Source organism: Nicotiana tabacum, chromosome 23 (genome assembly GCF_000715075.1).
Source record: "Nicotiana tabacum cultivar K326 chromosome 23, ASM71507v2, whole genome shotgun sequence".
In the NCBI taxonomy this organism is placed as follows: Eukaryota; Viridiplantae; Streptophyta; class Magnoliopsida; order Solanales; family Solanaceae; genus Nicotiana; species Nicotiana tabacum.
Window position 1 is genome coordinate 143,726,195 of NC_134102.1, and position 21,617 is coordinate 143,747,811.

The 21,617-nt window shown below is 37.5% G+C and overlaps 1 protein-coding gene across 2 annotated transcripts; it reads left to right on the forward strand.

Annotated features, from left to right (window-relative positions):
• The first annotated feature begins 4,461 nt into the window (after window positions 1-4,461).
• Window positions 4,462-12,189, forward strand: LOC107798264 (embryogenesis-associated protein EMB8). Of its 2 annotated transcripts, XM_016621236.2 has the most exons (8): window positions 4,463-4,904; window positions 5,265-5,393; window positions 7,640-7,771; window positions 9,403-9,545; window positions 9,622-9,719; window positions 9,803-9,897; window positions 11,176-11,229; window positions 11,670-12,189. In XM_016621236.2, the coding sequence occupies exons 1-8, from the start codon at window positions 4,521-4,523 to the stop codon at window positions 11,886-11,888; spliced, it is 1,254 nt and encodes a 417-aa protein (XP_016476722.1). In that variant the 5' UTR covers window positions 4,463-4,520; the 3' UTR covers window positions 11,889-12,189. The 2 variants fall into 2 exon arrangements, with proteins under 2 accessions (XP_075102206.1, XP_016476722.1); XM_075246105.1 differs by lacking the exon at window positions 11,176-11,229 and having other exon boundaries at window positions 4,462-4,904.
• Window positions 12,190-21,617: the final 9,428 nt, after the last annotated feature.

Here is a 21,617-nt window from a genome sequence, read left to right on the forward strand (position 1 = left end):
AAGTTCCTCCAACTAATTTGAAAATAGATATTTTCTTGTGAATTTTCTTGTGTTATTTGTCACAGGGCCAATTCTCGGTGTTGATGGGTGAATTCATCCTCATTCTTTTTTCTGTCCACTTTTTTATTTTTTAATTAAAAATAGTTCTAATTCTCATCTTATATATCAATGTATTTCTAGCACATATATATATGTATATATCCACAAGAACTTATGTGTGATACACTGGATATACAAAGGAAAAAAAATACATTTTTGATATACAAAGAAGAAGAAAAAATCCTGATATATATATTTTGATATACACAAAGAAAGAAAATAAACTTGTGATATATATTTTGGTATACATATTATTTGATGTGTTATACACTTGGATATACAAAAATATAATTATTTTTACCGTGATATGCATTGATAAAGAGACAACAATAAATTTTAAATAACTATTTTTATAATTTTTATTTTAAGATATACAGAGAAGGAAAATAAAATTTTAATATATATTTTGATATAGACAAAGAAGAAAATAAAGTTTGTGATATACATTTTGATATACATATTATTATTGTGATATACATTTATTGGCCATCTAATGCCAATATCTATAAATAGGGATTTTTCTGCTAATTATGTGGGCATGTTGTCGTACTATGCCAAAAATAATTTTAATATCATTTGCAAAATAAAGTTTTTAGCGTCCAAGTTAAAAAGCTCAAAGAAAAACAAGGAAGAAAAAGCTAGTTGGGCTGGTTTCGGCCTAATAATTTGAAACTTATTTACCAAAATTGTCATAATTTTATATATCACCTGTTCTAAATAATGATTACTTACAAATTATATACAATCCATTAATAGTGCCTTAAATTAGGGGATTTAGTTATATCATTTTCCTATTTTCTCTCCCCTCCTCTTTCAATAAGAAGGACACGGCTCCTCTCCAATTTTTGGGTTGAGATTACCTCCATTACTTAATGCTCTAGTAGGTTTCAAGGTTTCAATACACAACTTGAATGATGCCATGTGTTCCTATGAAAATTTAATGGTGTAGTTATATTTCTTCTCATCCCCTATCTATGACTGATTTATTTTTTCAAAAATAAAAAATAAAAATAAATAAATACAGAACCCTGCTTATCCAGCAAAATGACTGCTTTTCCATTTCTATCTCTAGCTAAAAAAGAATTTCCAAAACTAATACTTGGTAACTCTTAACAAGACAGCAATCTGATATCCAAAAACGTAAATCAACCATTAAAACGAGAATCTCAAACTACTCAAAGGCTCTCCTACATGATAGCATTAACAGCGCTTGCAATCCTAGGCCACATATCATCATACTTTTTTCCAATTGGCCCTGTAATTGCAGATCCTTTCATTTCGCCCTTAGAGTTCACAATTGCACCAGCATTATCTTCGAAGTACATGTTTCCGATTCCATCACAACATGGAGAGGTTGTTGATTTTGTACAAATTTAATGCAAATTTGAATATCTACAACAACATACATACTAAAAATAAAATTTATACAATTAATTTTATAGTATACAACTTATTTATAACTTTCATACATCATTTCTATCCAGTTAAATACAATTACAACATCGCACAACTTTATTATAATTTTCATACAAATTTTATACAATATGTCCTTTGTATGTATTTTGTATGTGATTTGTATATATTTTATATGTGATGTGTGCTTCTTCTTCTCTAAAATTTCAATCAAAACTTTCTCTCTTAATACAATTTTGATATATATCAACAACTTTATGTAAAAAAAAATAGGTTAGATAACTTAAATACAAATTTTATACAACGATTCATATATTATATAATTATTTTTTAACTTTCATACAACATTCAAATAAAAAAATATATATAACTACAACATAATACAATTTACATACAATTATAATACAACTTTACTATAATTTCGTAAGTATATTGTATGTCATGTGTTCTTCTTCTTCTTCTTCTTCTTCTTCTTCTTCTTCTTCTTTTTCGAGTTTCAATCTGAAATTCATTCAAAATCAAGTATAATCTTCATCAGATACCCTCAAAATTGAGATATAAACTCCAGATAATATTCTCAATTATTTGCAACAACACCCAATCCAAACAAATAATAGTTTTTAAAAATCCAAATTCGAATTCAAAGTTTCAAAGCCTTTTAATAGTTGTCAATGGTGGAGAGTCAAACACTTTTAAAATTTATTGATTGACAATTTTAATTTGAACACCAATTGTGCAACATGAAAGAAAATTGTTAAGTTAAAACTCTACAGTAAAACGATTAAAATCCATTGATGAATTCCATTAAAAATATATTTAACATGAAAGGATAAAAAGTAGAGAACACCATAGGAAGAAAAAAAGAAAAATTTCACATAAGAACAACTGAACTCCCTACTTTTTAATTTTATAGCCCACATTTTAATTTAAAACCAACTAGCCCAAAAATAATAGGCTAAGATTCAACATCCAACTCCAATAGGTTCTCGAAATTACTATTTAATTTTTTAAAAAGATTGCTCAAGCTTTTAAGTTAATTTTCGAATCAGTAACTGTGACTCAAATATTAGTTCAACAAACTAAATCCACTTGAGTGGTGAAAATTAGATTTTTAACAGGCTTAAATATGTGGGTTTAAATTTCGAATTTAATTTTGTGAGAAATTTGAAGTGGACGTTATTTAGACTTGTTAGAAATAGTATAAGAGGTTGTATATAAAATTTGAAGTCATTTAATGGAGATTTGGACTGGTTTTGAACAAGAATTGCAAACTGAAAAATGTGGAAAAACTTCATCTACAGACGCTTGTATAAAGATGTATAAAATAGTATAATAGTGTATAAGATGTGTTTATACACTCATATAGACTATTATACAAAATTATACATAATTATACAAAAAAACTGATTTCGTCTTCTTCCTTGCGTCTTTTCTGAAATTTAGCTCAAATATTGCTCAAATCTACTTCAAATCACTTCAAATTTAAATTTTGAACTCCTTTTGATATTTTCAATCAATTGGAACAACACCCAATCCAAACAAACTAACAAACTCAAAAAATCATATATTCGAAAGCAAAGCTTTGAACGGCCTTCAATAGTGGACTTCTACTCTTTAATTTTCTTACATTCCAACCAGGTGACACATGGGGGAAGCAGACAATATACGGCCCCTTGAAGCATATGTAGAATATGTGAGAAAAAGAGAGAGTAAAAGCAATTGTTATGATAACACAAATTTAACTCCATAGCTTTTAGAAGCAATGGTTGCAAGAACACAGATTTTGAATTTGTTAGTACTTTCAAATTATGTACAATATGGGCTAGGTCGGGTAAAATTTAAAAATATGGATTATTTTTTTTGTTATGGTGTAAAGTCACGTGTATTTTCTTGTAATTCAAAAATTGGGGAAAGAACATAGAATGAGGGATAGAGTGAGAGAGAGAGAGACAAAGAGAAAGAGCAGGAGAAAGAACAAGGATGAGAAATAAATATTTCCCTGTTCAATTTCTAATATAAATGGATACTCATTAATACTAATTGTATATAATTGGTAAATTGTATATGTCCATATATTTAAGTTAAAACTTGATTAGGGGTAATAAAGTTTCATATGTAGTATAGGAAAGTAAAAATACAAAAAAAAAGAAGGAAATTTTAACTCCTATAGCAAAAGTATACACCCTATTTATTATAAATCAAAATTATTTTAAAATATTATTTTCTAGAGTTACCTTTTATATTTTATAGCAAAATAAGTATTTATAGTATATACTACTATTGCATGCATAAAATAAGGCATGGAATACGCTATTTATGTTTTCCTCCCTCTTAGACAACTGGACATACCTATTTTTAAGGTGATTGTCGTTACTGTATTCATGAATACATGGCGCGAATACATGTGAATACATGCGCATACAGCTGAACTGTCTTGATTTTAGGCATTTTTCACTGATGTATTCATGAATATAGCAGCGCGAATATATGTGAATACATGCGCGTACAACTGGACTGCCCTGATTTTAGGCGCTTTTTGGTGTATTCATGAATACATAGCGCGAATACATGTGAATACATGTGCGTACAGCTAAGCTGCCCTGATTTTAGGCGCTTTAACTATTGTATTCATGAATATAACAGCGTGAATGCGTACAGCTGGACTGCCCTTATTTTAGGCACTTTTTGTTGCTGTATTCATGAACACATGGCGCGAATACGTGTGAATACATGCACGTACAGATGGACTACCTTGATTTTTAGGCGCTTTTTGCTGTTGTATTCATAAATATAGCAACGTGAATAGAATGAATACACTATCGTAATAAATAAATAGTAGCTATAGTAAATAATTATGTACATGATAGCTATAAGAAATTAATAGGCGGTTTTTGAAAATTAACAAGCCGATTTCACTTACTACATACCTCGTATAAATTTATACGAGTTACTTCTCTACAAAATTGAAAAAGCAACGATCAGTGGGGACATACAGTTCCCACCAACCAATGGCTAGAGCCACCTTAGGCTCAGCCACCCATTCCTCCTCCTCCTTCCGCCACCTCAAATTCATCTCTAATTCCTCTCCTCCCTTCCACGTCACCACAATGTCAGCCGCCAAAATTCCTCATCCATCATTGGAAGTCATCGGCGGAGCTCGAGACAAGTTCCTTCCTGCATTTAAATCACTTGATAATCCGTATAATTCTTATCCTATCGTCGCTTCGAATCGACATATAGAGACTATTTTTGCAGCTTTTTTTAGGTTGGTTCCTGACGTTCGTCTCCGACGAGAGTGTCTTCGGACTAAGGATGATGGCTCCGTCGCTCTCGATTGGGTCTCCGGCGACGATCGCCGTTTACCTGCCGATTCTCCGCTGCTCATTTTGCTTGTGCGTCTTTTTTCTATTGCTCATTGGGCACAACCTATATATGCGATTAAAAATTTTCAAAAAATTAAACATATATACAAAATTCGAAACCGCTGGTGCACATGAGTAGAGTTTTGTTTGTGCCATATATGTACTTTAAAAGCTTGTGAATTATACTCTATCCATAAATCATGTCATTAAGCTTAAAATGCGAATTTTTTAGTTAAATTGTTTCTAAATATAGAAATATGTCATTCTTTTTTAAACAACATATTAAAAAGGAAAGTGTACTACATTTGCACCCACTGCTTACGGATTCTTGATGCTAAAAGTAAGTGTGTGCATATAGAATTGGAAGTGTACTAATGGGGGTAATTGCAGCCAGGTCTGACTGGGGGAAGCGATGACTCATACGTGAGGCATATGCTGATGAGAGCTAGAAGTAAAGGTTGGAGAGTCGTGGTGTTCAATAGCAGAGGCTGTGGAGATAGTCCTGTCACTACTCCCCAGGTACTCTCTCATTTTGGTCTTTAATTACTTTGGTTGATTGATATATCAATAAAGATTTGGTCTTTAATTTCCTCCCTGCTGATAGTATTAGTTTTGATGTGATTTATGGTGGAGTTTGGCCAATGTTTGTATCTGTTATTCAGACTTTTTGGTTAAGGAAAGAAAATGATATGGTTTAGTTAATGTGGCTGATGGGAATTGGCAGCTTGAAGTGTTTGTTGTGGACAGTTGATTGCTTTTGTGCTGTCCATTGACTCAAGTCTTTTGGAATTTTTTTGGTCAACTGGTTAGGCAAACAACACTATCAACTTGATCCCTTCTGAGCAATTTCCAGCCAACAACTTTGCTCTTTCCTTTCTCTGTCCTTCCTGCTTTGTGTATATTTAAGCACTATACCATAACCTAAACTGCTGCCTTACAAAACACAGCTTTCTGATCTTATACCACTTCAAAATGGCCAGTGATAAAAAATCATGCCAAGATGAGCGCGCAGGAGCAGAAATTGTATATGGAGCCGAAGAGTGCTATAGCAATTCTCTTGAGCTCCTGAAAGAGTTGGGATTTCCCAAGGGCATCCTTCCTCTTAAAGACCTTGAAGAATGTGGTTATGTTCGTGAAACCGGATTTGTGTGGATGAAACAAAAGGCTCCATATGAGCATTACTTCGTCGCAACAAAAACTCTAGTTAGCTATGCAACCGAGGTCACTGCCTACGTGGAGAAAAACAGGATGAAGAAAATGACTGGAATTAAGAGTAAGCAGCTATTTCTGTGGGTGCCAATAGTTGAGATGAGCATTGAGGATCCTTCTCAGAATAAAGTTTACTTCAAGACTCCTGTCGGAATTGGAAAGTCTTTTCCCCTCGCTGCTTTCATGACTGAAGAAGAAAAGCAGAAGTTTCTGGAGAAAGCTAACGAGTAGAACGATTATCTATATGATTGCCCTTTTTGCTCTTTTTTCCTTTTCTGGCATCAGGGCATTGATGCCTTTTGTTTGATCAGATTTTCTTATGCTTGCTAAAAGAATGATCTTTATGACCCAAGTATAAGTTTCTCCGTGCATTGGATTAATTTTCAAATTAATCTTCAAATTAATCTCGTTTAAGTTGATTATATTTTTTTTATGCTAATACTCTTTCACTTGGATTTTCCACTTTAGAAGGGCTTGAAATATTTTCTTCAAAGATATGTTGGTTCCCCTTGCTTGACATGATCCAGTCTCTTTCACCAAGAGATATCAAAAACGGTTTAACGCAGAGTGAACGAAAACAAGTAGAATAATGGTCAAACAAAGGTTTCAGTCTACCCTATAGCTCAACAAGTTCAACTAAGGAGGATTTGTCCCTTTTCTTACTTCAATACTTTACCTGTATAACAGGGGAAACAAAATGCAAGCTTCAATTAGTTGAGAAGAATGGGTAAGTTGAGCATGAAGTTTCCTGAATAATAGTTCTCAAAAGTTGTCCAAGAACTTCATGCGAAGATCTTTACAATCTGGTGTCCATTTAAATTCTAGATATCTTCGCCCAGTTGAAATCTAATTATAGGCAGTGGATGCATGCCATGATGGTTATATAATTTAAACAAAAAGGACGTGATTGTCCAAGAAGGCAAGAACTTATGATTGATCAGACCTTCAAGGATACATTGAAGCTCCTTTAGAAATTTAAGATTTCAATGCAGATATTTTTTCAGGAAATTAGAGTAGGTTTCAGGGATAGGGGAGGGGAAGAAGCAAAGAGATGATAACAGTCTGGACATTTTTCTCCATCTATGCATGTTCAAACTCACAATCTGGCTTATACTAGAGTCTCAGGTATAGCTTTATGTTGAAGCTCAACAATTTTAGTGGACACCTAGGCAAAGTAGAAAATATCTATTGCCATTTTAGGCATTAGAATGAGTTATGTACTCCAGAGTTCTTGGTGTGTATAGTAGACTTTCTAAAGTCTGCTTATCATTATAGCTCCTCATTGAACTTTTTGAATATTCAGATAATTAACTCCATTATTCCCAAACATGATCTGCTTTATTTCTCAAATGGTACTGGTCAAAAGTATTCTAGATTTTTTTAGCTTGACAATCTGTTGAGATGAAAGATACAACTGGTCATGAATCAACCTAATTAGGGTGCAACATATTATTTCAAAAAATTATCCTTCATCTTTAAGGTAATGTCAAAATCCAATCATCTTTGACATGTTAAAATTTTTCTGTTCGTCTTTATTGATGAGCTAATTCATGCAGTTCTATTCAGCTTCATTTCTTGGTGATATATATGAAGTGGTGGCACATGTCAGCAATCGCTATCCAGAGGCAAATTTATATGCAATAGGTTGGTCTCTTGGAGCAAATATTCTAGTTCGCTATTTGGGACAGGTAACTCAGTTAATTCAATTTGTGCGCTTATCAGTATTCCTCCTCCATTTTGGCCTTCTACTGATCTACCATGCATCTACATACGAGCTGTTTTAGAGAATTTAATTCTGGTATGATGATATGGTGAACTTGTTGGCATATTTTAATTTAGTACTGTACTTCTGCTGAGTATTAGTAATCTGGCTAACATCATACAGTTTGTTGAGAAAAGGTGAAGACTCTGTGTGTTGATGCTAGCATAACAACATCATAGAGCATATTTAGGAAAAATGTTCAGATGTTTTCCAGTCTTCTTTTTCTCAACTATTTCTGGTGGTTCAGTATGTCTGGGTGTTTGTCAGTGGAATTGGGTTTTTTAAGCTTTTGGATAATAAGACCATCCAGATCCATCTAGTAATGGCGGTCTCTTATTATTTTTTATTTTTCAAACGCTGGTACATGCCAGCATTTGACCCTGGTCTCCAAGGTTTTCAACCACTTCATTGATGCTAGGCCACACCCTTGGGTGCTTAGTAATGGTGTTCTATGTTTTCACCGATATGGCTTATTTTCCTCACGACGATTCTTCATGTCTCTTGTCTGTCTGGACACCCAAAATCCTTGTATCTTCTCCATGCATTTTGAGTAGTTCGACAGTTCAAATGATATTTGATCTGCCCAAATATCAGCTCTGTCGCCAAGTTATTGAGATGATTCCGTTGAATCCTGATTTTAGTCAACATAAAGAAGTCAATCTTGCTGTTTAAGAAAACTAACTAGAAGGCGGTGTTTTGGTAGCATGTATTACCCTCTCAAATAAAGGAGCACTCATTGAACTGGAATGGTTTTTCCTTTTCAATTCTTTTTAATTCCTTATTAGCTATTTTTTTTTAATTATCATATTGAAAGTTATCTCTGAGTCACCCTACAGGCAACATCTGCAGGAGAGAAGTAGGCAATAAATCATACTTGTGCGTGTTTTTGAAATAATAAAATGTTATGATGTAATCTCTTTAGCTGGTTATATAATCAGCTACCTTAGGTGATTTAGCACTGCTGTCTCCATTACCTTAGGTGATTTAGCACTGCTGTCTCCATTTGTTTGTCCTGGATCAACATTGTGCCTTTTGTTCTGAAGATCAAATTTGAACAACTTTTGAGGAAAACAAGTTGAGTACCAGCTGCTGTATGTCCTAAAACAATATTGCCCATCAGTTGCACACTTGCACTATTTGTATTATCAAAGACAATAAACTTTTATTCTGTAATAAACCAATTTCATTTCAATCTATAGGCAAATGATGAAAATAAAGTCGGAGTGGATGCAGTGCTTGAACTCTTAGTTAAGGATTCTGTTCTCTAATATTTGTTTGTTTAATGATGCATCTATTGCCAATTTAATTAGACACAATAAAGATGGGGGCACCCAACTGATTGTCATGCGTATGTGGGCATTCCCTGGAGTTGTTATTTTGGTCTCTGTTTACCTTTCAATTTCATCTTCTATTAATTCTTTATTCAAATTCAATTCCAACAAATAAAATAGAATTTATAGTCTACTTCCCTTTGAATGATAAGTCCCTTAACTCTTAATAATTAAAGGAATGACTCCATATATTGCCCATCTTTCATATTTTATCGTTCCTTTGCAGGAGTCCCATTCTTGCCTTCTCTCCGGTGCTGTTTCCTTGTGCAATCCTTTCAATTTGGTCATAGCAGACGAAGATTTCCATAAGGGCTTTAACAATGTTTATGACAGAGCTCTAGCAAATTCTCTCCGCAAAATTTTCAAAAAGTAGCTGTGTAATTCAGTTTTTCCCTTTTTCCTCGCGGTACCTTATACCTCTTTTAACTGGATCTGTTGATTATAGGCATGCTCTACTGTTTGAAGATATGGAAGGCGAATTTAATATATCATTAGCTGCCAATGCCAAAACTGTCAGAGAATTTGATGATGGACTGACACGAGGTGTTTATACTTGTATGCAGGAAAGAAATAAGTTGTATATCATTGCATCTCAACTTATAAGTTATTGCTTTTGAATTTTGCAGTTTCATTTGGATTCAAGTCTGTGGATGATTACTATTCTAATTCAAGCAGCTCAAATTCCATTATAAACGTCCGTACACCTCTGCTTTGTATCCAGGTAAGCTTGTTTTAGCCAAAAATTATCCAATGTCCTTTTTTTGTTTGTTATTTTTTTTTTGATTAAGTGAAGTCTTCTATTAATCTGGTACCAAGATGGTAGTGAAACAGTTACAACAAGATAGCAACACTTCCACCAGTCATATTACATATCTCCTCCTAATAAATATAGAAAGTCCAAATATTACATATCCAATGTCCTTTTTGTTTGTTTTTTATTGTACTTCAGATGCCATTTTTATGTCTAGGATCATGGTCAGCACACTCATCCTTTGGCAAAATCTGAACATCATATCATATCATATTAAAATTCCATGCAAAAAAAGCTGAAACTTGAGAGAGAATAAATATTATGCGTTGTGTTTCCTTTAGACAATACACCCTTGTAGTTATCTGTTGTAGGATGCTTTCCAACATTGCGGATGAGCTTTATGCGAGTTGGTTAGTTATCTAAGGGCATTTCACCCTTTTCTTTTGAATATCAAGAATTACTTCACTTAATAAAATGTGAAGGATTTTTATTCAACTCAATTGGACCAGTTTCAGGAAAAAAGCATTGCACTAACTACTATTGCTCTCCCTAAGATATATAGTATAGATAATCATATTTTGACAAATTTGACTTTCCGGATCTTTATTGGACACGGAGACAAGTTGGTTTAGAGGTTGCAATGGCATAATCTTTAATCTCTTTGTGATCAAGAGAGCAATATTCCATCTCTTCTCCCAAAAAAGGAGGAAACAAAAGAAAGAAATGAGGGGAAATCAGAGGGATTAACTATGTATAATTCATCTTGCTCAACCTATATAAAAAGGACTAATCCTATTCAGTCCTCTGTCAAAAGTACGACAAGTGATGCCATCTCATTAATACAATGCGTTTTGCCTTTTTGAATCTCAGGTGGTAGCTTTTCTATCTTCACTGATAATCTTAAGAATAAATCATGAATGGTTTAGATGTTATATATTTGCAATTTGAAATTTCGCTACAGTTTTCTCCACAGTTCTCTGTGGATCTTCATTTCTGGTCAGTATGGTATATATTGTTATCAAAACTTAATAATAGAAAAGACCAGGTGTTGGTAGTAGATATCAAATAACTTCAGTAGAATCTCATAAGTGTTAGGTTATTCTTTTGATTAAAAGAAAAAGTTGTGGGGACTGGAAGGAAAAGGTGGAGATGAAAGCACTCCAGTTCTTTTGATATGCTTGTTAGGATTCTGCAAGTGTTAACTAAGACAAAAATGTGAAGTTAACTTGCTCCTGTTTATTTGTGGAGGCTGCAAATGATCCAATTGCTCCATCCAGAGGAATCCCTCGTAAAGATATTGAGGTAGCGCACTGTTCTTCATTCTCGTATCCCATTTTATTTGTTGATATTTTCTCATTGTTTATGGATGTGCATATGCTATTCTGCCAAACTATTTTTGTTTGTTGTTCTTCTTGCAAGTTTCTCATTCTGTTGTTTGTGAAAGTCTTAGCATTGTCCATTTGATCCTAGGATGTTAAAGAAGTCCTGTACCAATCATCTCTTAAAACAATTGTATTCCTAATATAAGTTGATTTTGGGTTTAAAACCCTAAATTGAAGTTCCTTTACCAAGTAATTAATGTTTTAGTGCCATTATCCTGTTGGCATAAAGAACTTTATCACGTGATATTTGAGCCTTGAGACCAGTAGAGGAGGCTCAACCCTCAACTGTATGAATGCATGCACAGCGTATTTTGTGCTTGAAGGCGTAGATTGCCGCTAATCTTTTTGTTGTTCCCTCAGGAGAACTCAAACTGTTTGTTGATTGTAACCCCAAAAGGAGGCCATCTTGGATGGGTGGCAGGTTCCGAAGCGCCACGGGGATGTCCATGGACCGATCCACATGTGATGGACTTCTTGGAGCATATAGAACATTGTAAATCTGCTTCTGCTGCATGTGCTAATGATCTGGAGACTATGAACAGCAGCGTTACAGACAGATTCCAACACCTTGAAGTATAAGCAACAAGGTGCGAAATTCAACTATTCCGTCATGTTGATATTGTTCACTGACAGTCGGTGTTTGATGAGACAGTAGCGTATGTACATTGAAGGTTAGCAAAAATAAGCTATAAGGGTGTATCATAAGTCATCAAATTTTGATGAGGTCTTGATATTCTTGCTATGCAACATGTAGCCAATTCTTTGATTATTCTCCACACATCCAAGAATTGATTAAGCCACAAGTATTGTTTGGTGTGGAAAATTCTCTTCCTAAACGGCTACGAATTGGTGGATTTAAATGTTAATGGTGTTGGCTCCACGACTCTGCAGAAGTTGAGACAGTAGAATTTATATAAATACTACCCTATATGGTCCGGGAGGTCACGGGTTCGAGCCGTGGAAACAGCCTCTTGCAGAAATGCAGGGTAAGGCTGCGTACAATAGACTCTTATGGTCCGGCTCTTCCCCGGACCCACACATAACGGGAGCTTAATGCACCGGGCTGCCCTTTTTACTACCCTATATAAAGAAGATCTATGTTGTGCTCAATTCTCAGCTTCAAAGGCTCATTTAAGGCGCGCTTAAACCATGAAACTCAGCAAAGCTCAGGAAGCGCACGTAGTCTCGCATACCAAACTACAATAAGAAGTAATAATAAGTGATTTTGTTATTTTTTTTTCTTGAATTACATATATATTTATTTATTTTCTTCATTTCACATTTTTTTTATACTAAAACTCAGCTTTCCGCTTTTGACAACATTGTTATTGATACTATAACATTGTTATACATGCACACGATGTATGTGTGTGTGTACGTTTTTCCTTCACATTGTACAATTACGTTAATATATGTCTGGTTCTAGCGTGAATGTTCGATTTATCTTGCTCTTTAATAGATGGAATAACTCCAAAGCCTAATTGTTACAATGTTGCTATATAGAGAGATAATCAAAGATACAGGTAAAGCTCGGGAGATTATGGAACTCACTCTCCTCCACTTTAATGCTAAAAAGCTTATTATTCTTGAAAAACGATATTCATAATTAACAGAGAGTAAAAGAATGTACAACTAGACAATAGTTATTTCTTCAGTATTCCAACTACTGATGCTATTGTTCGAATAGTGGCCTTTAAGGTCACTGCGTTGTTCCCTTGAGATGACGTTATTTGTCGACTTTAACAGTGTAGCGAGGAATTCTATTTTGAGGTTTAAGTAATTTAATCATCCAACTATAAAGATACTAAATGACCTTAGTCGAGAAATTCTATTTTTAGCTAGAAGCATTTCAATCATCCAAATATATAGAGATGACAATATGATCAAGTTCAACCCACATTTCAGAAAAATCCAACGTGGAGTCATTTATAACTACTAACTAGTCTCAAATTTGTGCTAGTATATTCTATAAGATTCTCAATCTAAGAACTGTGAAAACTCATTTAGTGGTGGGATAGTGGATAATTAATGATGATTAGAGGGATCATTTATGAAGAGATAAAGATGGCTGATTAGGAATGGAGGGAAGTGGGAAGCACTTGTAGAGGTAGTTGATTCTTTTAGGTGTTAATTTGTCAATTTGTTATATGCTTATCCAAGTGGGGTAGAAAACTTCACAATACAGACAAAACCTTAGCACTTGCAAAATTCAGAATAGCATGTGCCCATTTTTCTAGCTCTAGTTCATCTTCTTTGTACTACTTCCCCATTTGTTTTGTCTTTTTATGTGTTGTATTTTTTTTTTCCTTGTTCCGTTTTGTCTTTTTTTGTATTGTATTTTTTTTCTTTGTTCCAAGCTATAAGGATAACGTGTTCCATGATTCTTAGATTTCCTTCTTATTTGGAAGTGTATCCTTTTATAAAGTAGATGACTTGGCCATGATAAGGAAATCCACATCCTATTGTAATCCTCCGGCTAATTCATTAGAACTTATCCATGCTTATTTATTTTTCTCACTTTTCTTTCAGTTTTTCTATTTCCCCTTTCCCCCTCCCCCCACCCCACTCCCCCCAAAACAACACACACACCAGTGGAAGGATCACGAATACATAGAGTGAGCTCATTTACTCCTTTACTCTTGTGTTCTTAGGTGAAAATGGTAAAAAGTACTTGTTTATTCGAAAAACAGATAACAATTGAATTTATACACGGCTCTAAGGATACGTGATATAACTTGGCACAAATTGAAAAAATATATAAATTAATATCGAAATTAACTGTAAAAGAAATAAATGCAAACCAAACAGATCAGTTAGCCTCGACCCTCGAGTTAGGTCACCCTCGAACCAAGTGAAGATTCTGCTAATATATGAACAAAGTAACAAAATATTGAAGGCTGAAAGAGGGCAGTGTATTGCTTTGTATTGTGTCAAATGTCCTCTTCCTTACAAAATAATCAGACCCCCTTTATATAGTAAGAAAGTCCTATTCTTAATATAATTCTAAATACAGTAAGGAATCTCATGATAGATTAATTAATTGGCCTCTCTTTGATATGCGCCGGGATTTTCGCCGTGATTCTCGCCCAATTGCGGATATTCTGGCTTTCTGTTTTTTGGCTTGATAAACTTTCCTTGGTCTCGCTCGATCTTTATTTTGCTTGGTCTCGATCTTAGCCGATCTCGGTCTCGATCGGTCTCTTTTTCGCTCGATCTTGGCCGATCTCGATCTTGATCGGTCTCTAGGTCACGAGCTCGACAATCTAACTTCGCATCATGGTTCGATATTACATGAGTTCGAACCTTGTCCAATTATATTCCAGTCTCGATTAGTCATACAAAGAGGAAACTCGATTTTGACAGTATACAGATAGTCCCCTCGTTTCTCGAAAAGAAGATGGCGAGAAGCGATATGAATTTTCGAACTCCGACTCGATGGGTAATGATGTCAGCGACGAGCCAGATTATGACGTATGCGACGAAACGTCCCATCGGTCCAGTTACCAAGGCATTTAATGCTTATTAGTTGCTGGTCGGCCACTACCGGTTCTGAACCGTCGCTAGCAACCTATAAGAACCATAGCTTTTCCCATTCAATTTTTTTTACACTCAAAGATCTTTCTACTCTTACTTCTTCTTCAGAAGTAGTACTTCGCCTTGAATGCTTTTATTTGCTGAAGACATGCCGTTTCTTGAAAAATGGAATATGAATCGTAAGTAGTACTTCGCCTTGAATATTTTTATTTGGTGTTTTACTTCCTGTCTTATTTCTTCATTTATGTTTTCGATGTTGCAGCTGTGGACCATATGCCAGAACCGATTCCGGAACTCAAGCAATGGGTCAAGGGCCTGGTGTCGTAGAAACCATACTCCGAGCGTACTTAGATGGAGTTATCAAAGGGTCGATGGGAGGTCCGCGCAACCACGGTAAGTTTCTCTCTTAGAACGGTTATCGTTTGGGTTTCTTTCTCGAACTTACTCATCTTTTTTCCTTTGTAGGTCTCGGGAAGGATGTTGCAATGAGACCCCATCTGGCAACGAACAAGTCCTTCCCCAACCACCTGCTCCGAAGCAGGCCAAGGAAAAAAAAAGAGAAAAAGGGATTCGAGTTCCCCGGGCTCAAAAAAGAAAAAGCCGCCATGGAAGTCTGGCAAGCCCAATGGGGACACTAATGCTATGCCTTCGGACTTAATCCGCCGATTAAGGGATGGGTCCGAAGAAGAAGAAGAGGAAAATAATCCTACACTAGTGGCCCGTGTACAGGCTGGTGTTTCGATACAAAAGTCCTCTGAACTGGAGGAGGTTGATGGGGGAGCTTTGGCCGAAGTTCCTGAACCAGGAAGAGTTGAGGCCACTCCGTCGCAAGCTGAGATGGTCGAGAGAGACCGTGGCGAGGCTTCTCGGGCAGCAGAAGATGTCTCAAGGGACAAGCTCGGGATGGTCGATATTTCCGGATCCCCTCAGATTTTGGATGCTATGATCCGTGAGGCCAATATGTTGGAAGGTCGCTCTTATGAGGGTATTCATGGGGCGACTGATATCCATGGCTTTTTGGATAGGTTCGAGTCCGCTGCTTCAGAAGATGTCACCGAATTTGGTGGTTTACCGGTACCGAAGAAAGTACCATCATCGGGGTGCTATCAAGTCTTCATCGAGCCCAAAACTGGTGAACCGATTCCCGACCTCGAGTGTTAACCCTGGCCGCAAGTGGAATATAGTGCTTTGTGTCACGGAGGATGCCCGGATTTTCTCTCCCCCCATGGGGATTGCTAGCTACCTTAGATCCTTGGTGACCGAGAAAGAGAAGGCCTCAGTGCAAGTCGAGAAGATCAAGGAGCTTCAGTCTCGGTTGGATTTAGCTGTTTATGATAAGGCAAGTTTGGCCAACGAACTTGAAGTGGCCAGGTCTGAGGTGGCCGTGGCCAGATCTGAGGTGACCGTGGCCAACACAAAAGATGATGCCAAAGTGGCCCAGTTTAGGATCGACATCGAGGTCATCCAGGCCAAGGCCAAGGGCATAGTAGATCATGCAAAATGGCAAGCTCGAAGGGAAGCCCTCGAGGGAGTTCATGCCTAGGGTTTCGATATTACGACTGAGATCGAAAATGCCAAATCAGAGTAAGCCGGGGCCAGTAGGCTGGCCTTCCTTGAGAAGACTCCGAGAGCTCAAGTGAATCTGAAGATGGAGAAAATCCCGAGGATGGAGATACAACCTCCGATGAAGACCAAGCCACTTAGGATTTTTTATTTATCTTTTGCATTTTTTCGGAGGCCGTTGTAAATTTTTGTATTAGGCCGATTTGGCCTTTGTAAAAAACTATTGTATATAAATATAAGGTTTTTCTTTCCCTTTCGGCTCTCATATTTTTTCTTTGCTTTGTCATTTGTATTTACAAAGGTTGAAAATGCTTTAGTATGAAATAAGGTTGTGTTCGAGGGTTCGAACAAACCTTGCCTTTACTGCCTTTTTGGGTTAAGGTATTATTGGATTTCGATGTTACCAAAATGTTTCCCCGAAAACATCTTAAGTTTGAGACTTCTGTCGAGGGTAGCCTTTAGAACTGGTTGTGAAGGAATTTTCTCTTTTTCGAAAGCCTATTTTTGTTAAAGATTTCGGACATCTCCGAATCGTGTTAAATTGGCCATAGCCTTTTAGTTCGGGAGCTACCCATTGGGTTATTTTTCGGTTTTATCCGGGCTTGCCCGAGATAATAGTCGCTGAGTGGGGTGGTCGTGACTTTTAGAAATTGGGGAGTTGCCTATTAGGTCTTTTACTCCCGAGGTCCGATGACTAAGGCTGTTTGAGTCGGACGACAGTCCCCGAGTGAGGGGGTGGTCATTCGCATTCCAGTTATGTATTGCCCTTGGGCTTGTTATTTTCGGAAGTACGAAGCTCTTTGAGGTGTAAAGAGGAAATATTTTTAAAACATAAGATGATTGCAAGAAAAGTACTTCTCTTTATTCTCGATCGAGACAATCATACATGCGTACATGTTTTACGTCAGGGTTCGAACGATCTATGTGGGCACAACTCGTTTTGACTATTTGGCCCTTACAATAAATCCTGTCTATCGAGACCCTCCCTTTATGAAGTAGTTTTTTTGCTAGAGTTAATGTTTGAAGATAGTGCATATCCGAGGGTAGCCCCCCATTATTCAAGGTTGATTGCAAAGGAACCTCGGATATTGTTGAATTGATCTTAGGTGCTGATTCATAATTGGGCGTGATTCTAAGTTAGCACGTTTCATTGTTGCCTCGTTAAAACCTCGCCGAAAAACCCATTTGGGACAAAATCGGTCGGAGAATAAAAGAGTGTAACACGCGCTTTCAGACCTAAAGACTTCATTCCGTTCGCTAATAAATCCATCGTCATTTCGTGTCGACCACCTGCAAGTGTTAATCTGAAATAGAAAAGGAATGGAAAAAGGGGCGTACCTTAACAATAGTACCATTTTAGGTGAGATATGTTCCAATTGCTCGGTAGTTATTCCCCATTCATCGTTCCAAGCTTGTAGGACCTTTTTCCGGTGGCCTCGAGAATTTGGTATGGTCCTTCCCAATTTGGACTCAATTTTCCTTCATTGGGATTTTGGGTATTGAGGGTGACTTTTCTTAGCACTAAGTCCCCGATGTTAAAATATCGAAGATTGGCTCTTCGATTGTAGTATCTCTCGATCCGCTACTTTTGGGCAGCCAATCGGACGAGGGCGGTTTCACGCCTTTCATCCAATAGTTCTAGGCTCGTATTCATAGCATCGTTATTTGATTCCTTTATTGCATATCAGAACTGAATACTCGGTTCTCCGACTTCGACTAGTATTAGAGCTTTAGCTCCATAAACTAATGAGAATGGGGTAGCCCCGGTACTGGACTTCGAGGTTGTGCGGTATGCCCAAAGAACTTCGGGCAGAATTTCTTTCCACTTCCTTTTGGCGTCGGTTAGCCTCTTCTTAAGATTTTGGATGATGGTTTTGTTGGTCGATTCAGCTTGTCCGTTCCCGCTAGGATGATAAGGCGTTGATAGGATTCTTTTGATCTTATGATCTTCGAGGAATTTGGTCACTTTGCTGCTGATGAACTGTTTTCCGTTATCACACACAATTTCGGATGGCATCCCGAATCGACATATGATGTGATCCCAAATGAAGTTGATGACTTCCTTCTTCCTAACTTTCTCGAAGGCCTGCGCTTCAACCCACTTAGAAAAATAGTCAGTCATAAATAAAATAAATTGAGCTTTACCTGGTGGCTGGTGCCCATGGAAGAGGACCAACGATGTCCATTCCCCACTTCATGAATGGCCATGGTGACACGATCGAATGGATCAGTTCCCCGGGTTAGTGAATCATTGGTGCATGCCTTTGGCATTTGTCACATTTTCGAACAAACTCTTTCGCATATTTTTCCATGTCGATCCAGTAGCCGGCTCTGATTACCTTTTGAACCAATTATTCAGCACCAGAGTGATTTCCGTAAGTGCCCTCGTGAACTTTCCTTAGAACATACTCGGTGTCTCCCGGTTCCAGAGATATCGCTAATGGACCATCGAACATTCTTCTGAACAAGGTTCCATCTTCAGACAAGGTGAATCGTGCTGCCTTCGTGCGCAGGGCCCTAGATTCTTTCGGATCTGAGGGAAGCTTTACGGTTTTCAAATACTCTATGTATTTATTTCTCCAATCCCAGGTCAAGCTTGTGGAATTTATCTTGGCGTGGCCTTCTTCGACTACTGACCTTATGAGTTGCACGACGACCCACGAATTGAGCTCGTTGTCCTCGACCGATGACCCTAAGTTTGCGAGGGCATCTACCTCACTATTCTGATCTCGAGGCACATGTTTCAAAGTCCACTCCTTAAATCGATGCAAAGTTACTTGTAACTTATCTAGGTATCTTTGAATTTGTTCTTCCCTAACTTTGAAGGTTCCATTAACTTGATTCACCACGAGGAGGGAGTCACATTTGACTTCGATCACCTCTGCTCCCAAGCCTTTGGCTAGTTCGAGACCTGCAATCATGGCCTTATATTCGGCCTCATTATTAGTCAATTTCACAGTTCTAATAAATTATGCCTGTGGGTGGTTTTAGTACGATGCCGAGTCCGAACCCTTTTGCGTTCGAAGCACCGTCCGTGAAGAGGGTCCAGATTCCTGAGTACGTATCCGAGTTTATCAATAGTTCTCTTTTGACATCGGGTACCAGGGCCGGCGTGAAGTCAGCTATGAAGTCAGCTAAAATTTGAGACTTAATTGCTGTTCGGGGTCGATATTTAATATCATACCTGCTGATTTCTACGGCCTATTTGGCCAACCGTCCCGAAAGCTCGGGTTTATGCAAAATATTTCGAAGTGGATAAGTTGTTACAACACATATGGGGTGACTTTGAAAGTATGGTTTTAGTTTCCTAAAGGCGCTTATCAAAGCGAGTGCCAATTTTTCTAGGTGGGGATATCTAGTTTCAGCCTCACCTAAAGTACTACTGACATAATAAATAGGAAATTGCATACCTCATTCTTCTCGGACTAGGACTCCACTTACCGCTACCTTCGATACTGCCAATTACAAGTAACGTTGTTCGTCTGCCCTTGGCGTGTGAAGCAGTAGTGAGCTCGATAAGTACCATTTTAGCTCTTCCAAGGCCTACTGGCATTCCGGGGTCCATGTGAAGTTATTTTTCTTCTTTAGCAACGAGAAAAATTGATGGACTTATCGAAGGACCTCGAGATGAATCGCCCCAGGGCGGCCATGCACCCGGTTAACCTCTGCACGACCTTTACGCTGTCTACTATCGTGATGCCATTGATAGCTTTGGTTTTGTCAGGATTAATCTCGATTCCTCGGTTGGATACCATGAATCTGAGAAATTTCCCTGACCCGACCCCGAATACGCATTTTTTCCGGGTTCAACTTCATGTTGTATTTCTTCAATATACTGAGAGTTTCCTACAAGTACTTCAAATGGTCCTCTGCTCGTAGGGTACTAGAATGTCATCAATGTAAACTTCCATAGATTTTCCTATTTGTTCTTCGAACATCCGATTTACTAGGCGTTGATAAGTGGCACCAGTATTTTTTCATCCAAATGGCATTACATTATAACAGTAGGTACCATGAACGAGGTCTTTTCCTGATCACCCGGGTTCATCTGTATTTGGTTGTACCCGGAATATGCATCGAGAAAACTGAGGATCTCGTGGCCGACCGTGGCATCGATCATGCGATCGATATTAGGCAAAGAAAAAGAATCCTTGAGGCATGCTATATTTAGATCTTTGTAATCTACACACATTCTAAGTTTGTTTCCTTTCTTAGGGACTACTACTATGTTTGCTAACCATTCAGGGTATTTTACTTCACGAATGGACCTTATTTTAAGAAGCTAGGTTACCTCGTCTTTGACGAAAGCATGTTTGACCTAAGACTAGGGTCTTTGTTTTTGCTTCACCGGATGGAACTTCGGGTCCAAGCTTAGTTTATGGGTGGTGATTTCCGATGGGATCCCTGTCATGTCGAGATGGGACCAAGCGAAATAATCCATGTTAGTTATAAGAAATTGAATAAGCGTTTTCCTGAGCTTGGGATTTAGCCCCGTGCCCAGGTATACCTTTCGTTCGGGCAGATGTTTGATTAGTATGATTTGCTCCAGCTCTTCGACCGTTGACTTGGTAGCGTCGGAGTCATCGAGGACTATGAAGGATCGATGGACCTCATAATCATCATCTTCGTCAGTCCCCTGCTTCTCTAGTTGGGTTGAGGCTGGCGTTTGTGATTGCTATTTGGCCTCCCGTTTTCCCTTCGAATTTGACCCCTTCGTCGATGAGAGTGACGATATCGGAATCACTTCTTCAACGACAAATATTTCCTTTGCGGCGGGTTGCTCCCCGTAGATTGTTTTGATTCCCTCTAGTGTTGGGAATTTTAGAACCTGGTGAAGGGTCGAGGGCACTGCTCTCATGTTGTGGATCCATGGTCTTCCGAACAGGGCGTTATACCTCATGTCACCCTCGATCACATGGAACTTCGTCTCTTGGATGGTCCCGGACATGTTTACTGGCAAAGTTATCTCGCCCTTAGTAGTTTCACATGCCATATTGAATCCTTTTAGCACTAGAGCCACGGGCATAACCCGGTCTTGTAGGCCAAGTTTTTCTACGACCCTCGATCGAATGATGTTGGTTGTACTACCTGGATCAATTAACACACATTTAACTTGAGTCTTATTTATGAGTACATATATTACCAGCACATCGTTATGGGGTTGCATGATTCCTTTTGCGTATTCGTTGTTGAAGGACTAGGTTCTTTTCG

Excerpts from the sequence above, each read along its gene's own strand:
- LOC107798264 (XM_016621236.2), top strand. The coding sequence starts at position 4,521 with ATGGCTAGAGCCACCTTAGGCTCAGCCACCCATTCCTCCTCCTCCTTC. Across the intron at positions 5,394-7,639 it reads GTCCTGTCACTACTCCCCAG|TTCTATTCAGCTTCATTTCT; the intron begins GTACTCTCTCAT and ends TAATTCATGCAG. Across the intron at positions 9,546-9,621 it reads CTCCGCAAAATTTTCAAAAA|GCATGCTCTACTGTTTGAAG; the intron begins GTAGCTGTGTAA and ends TGTTGATTATAG.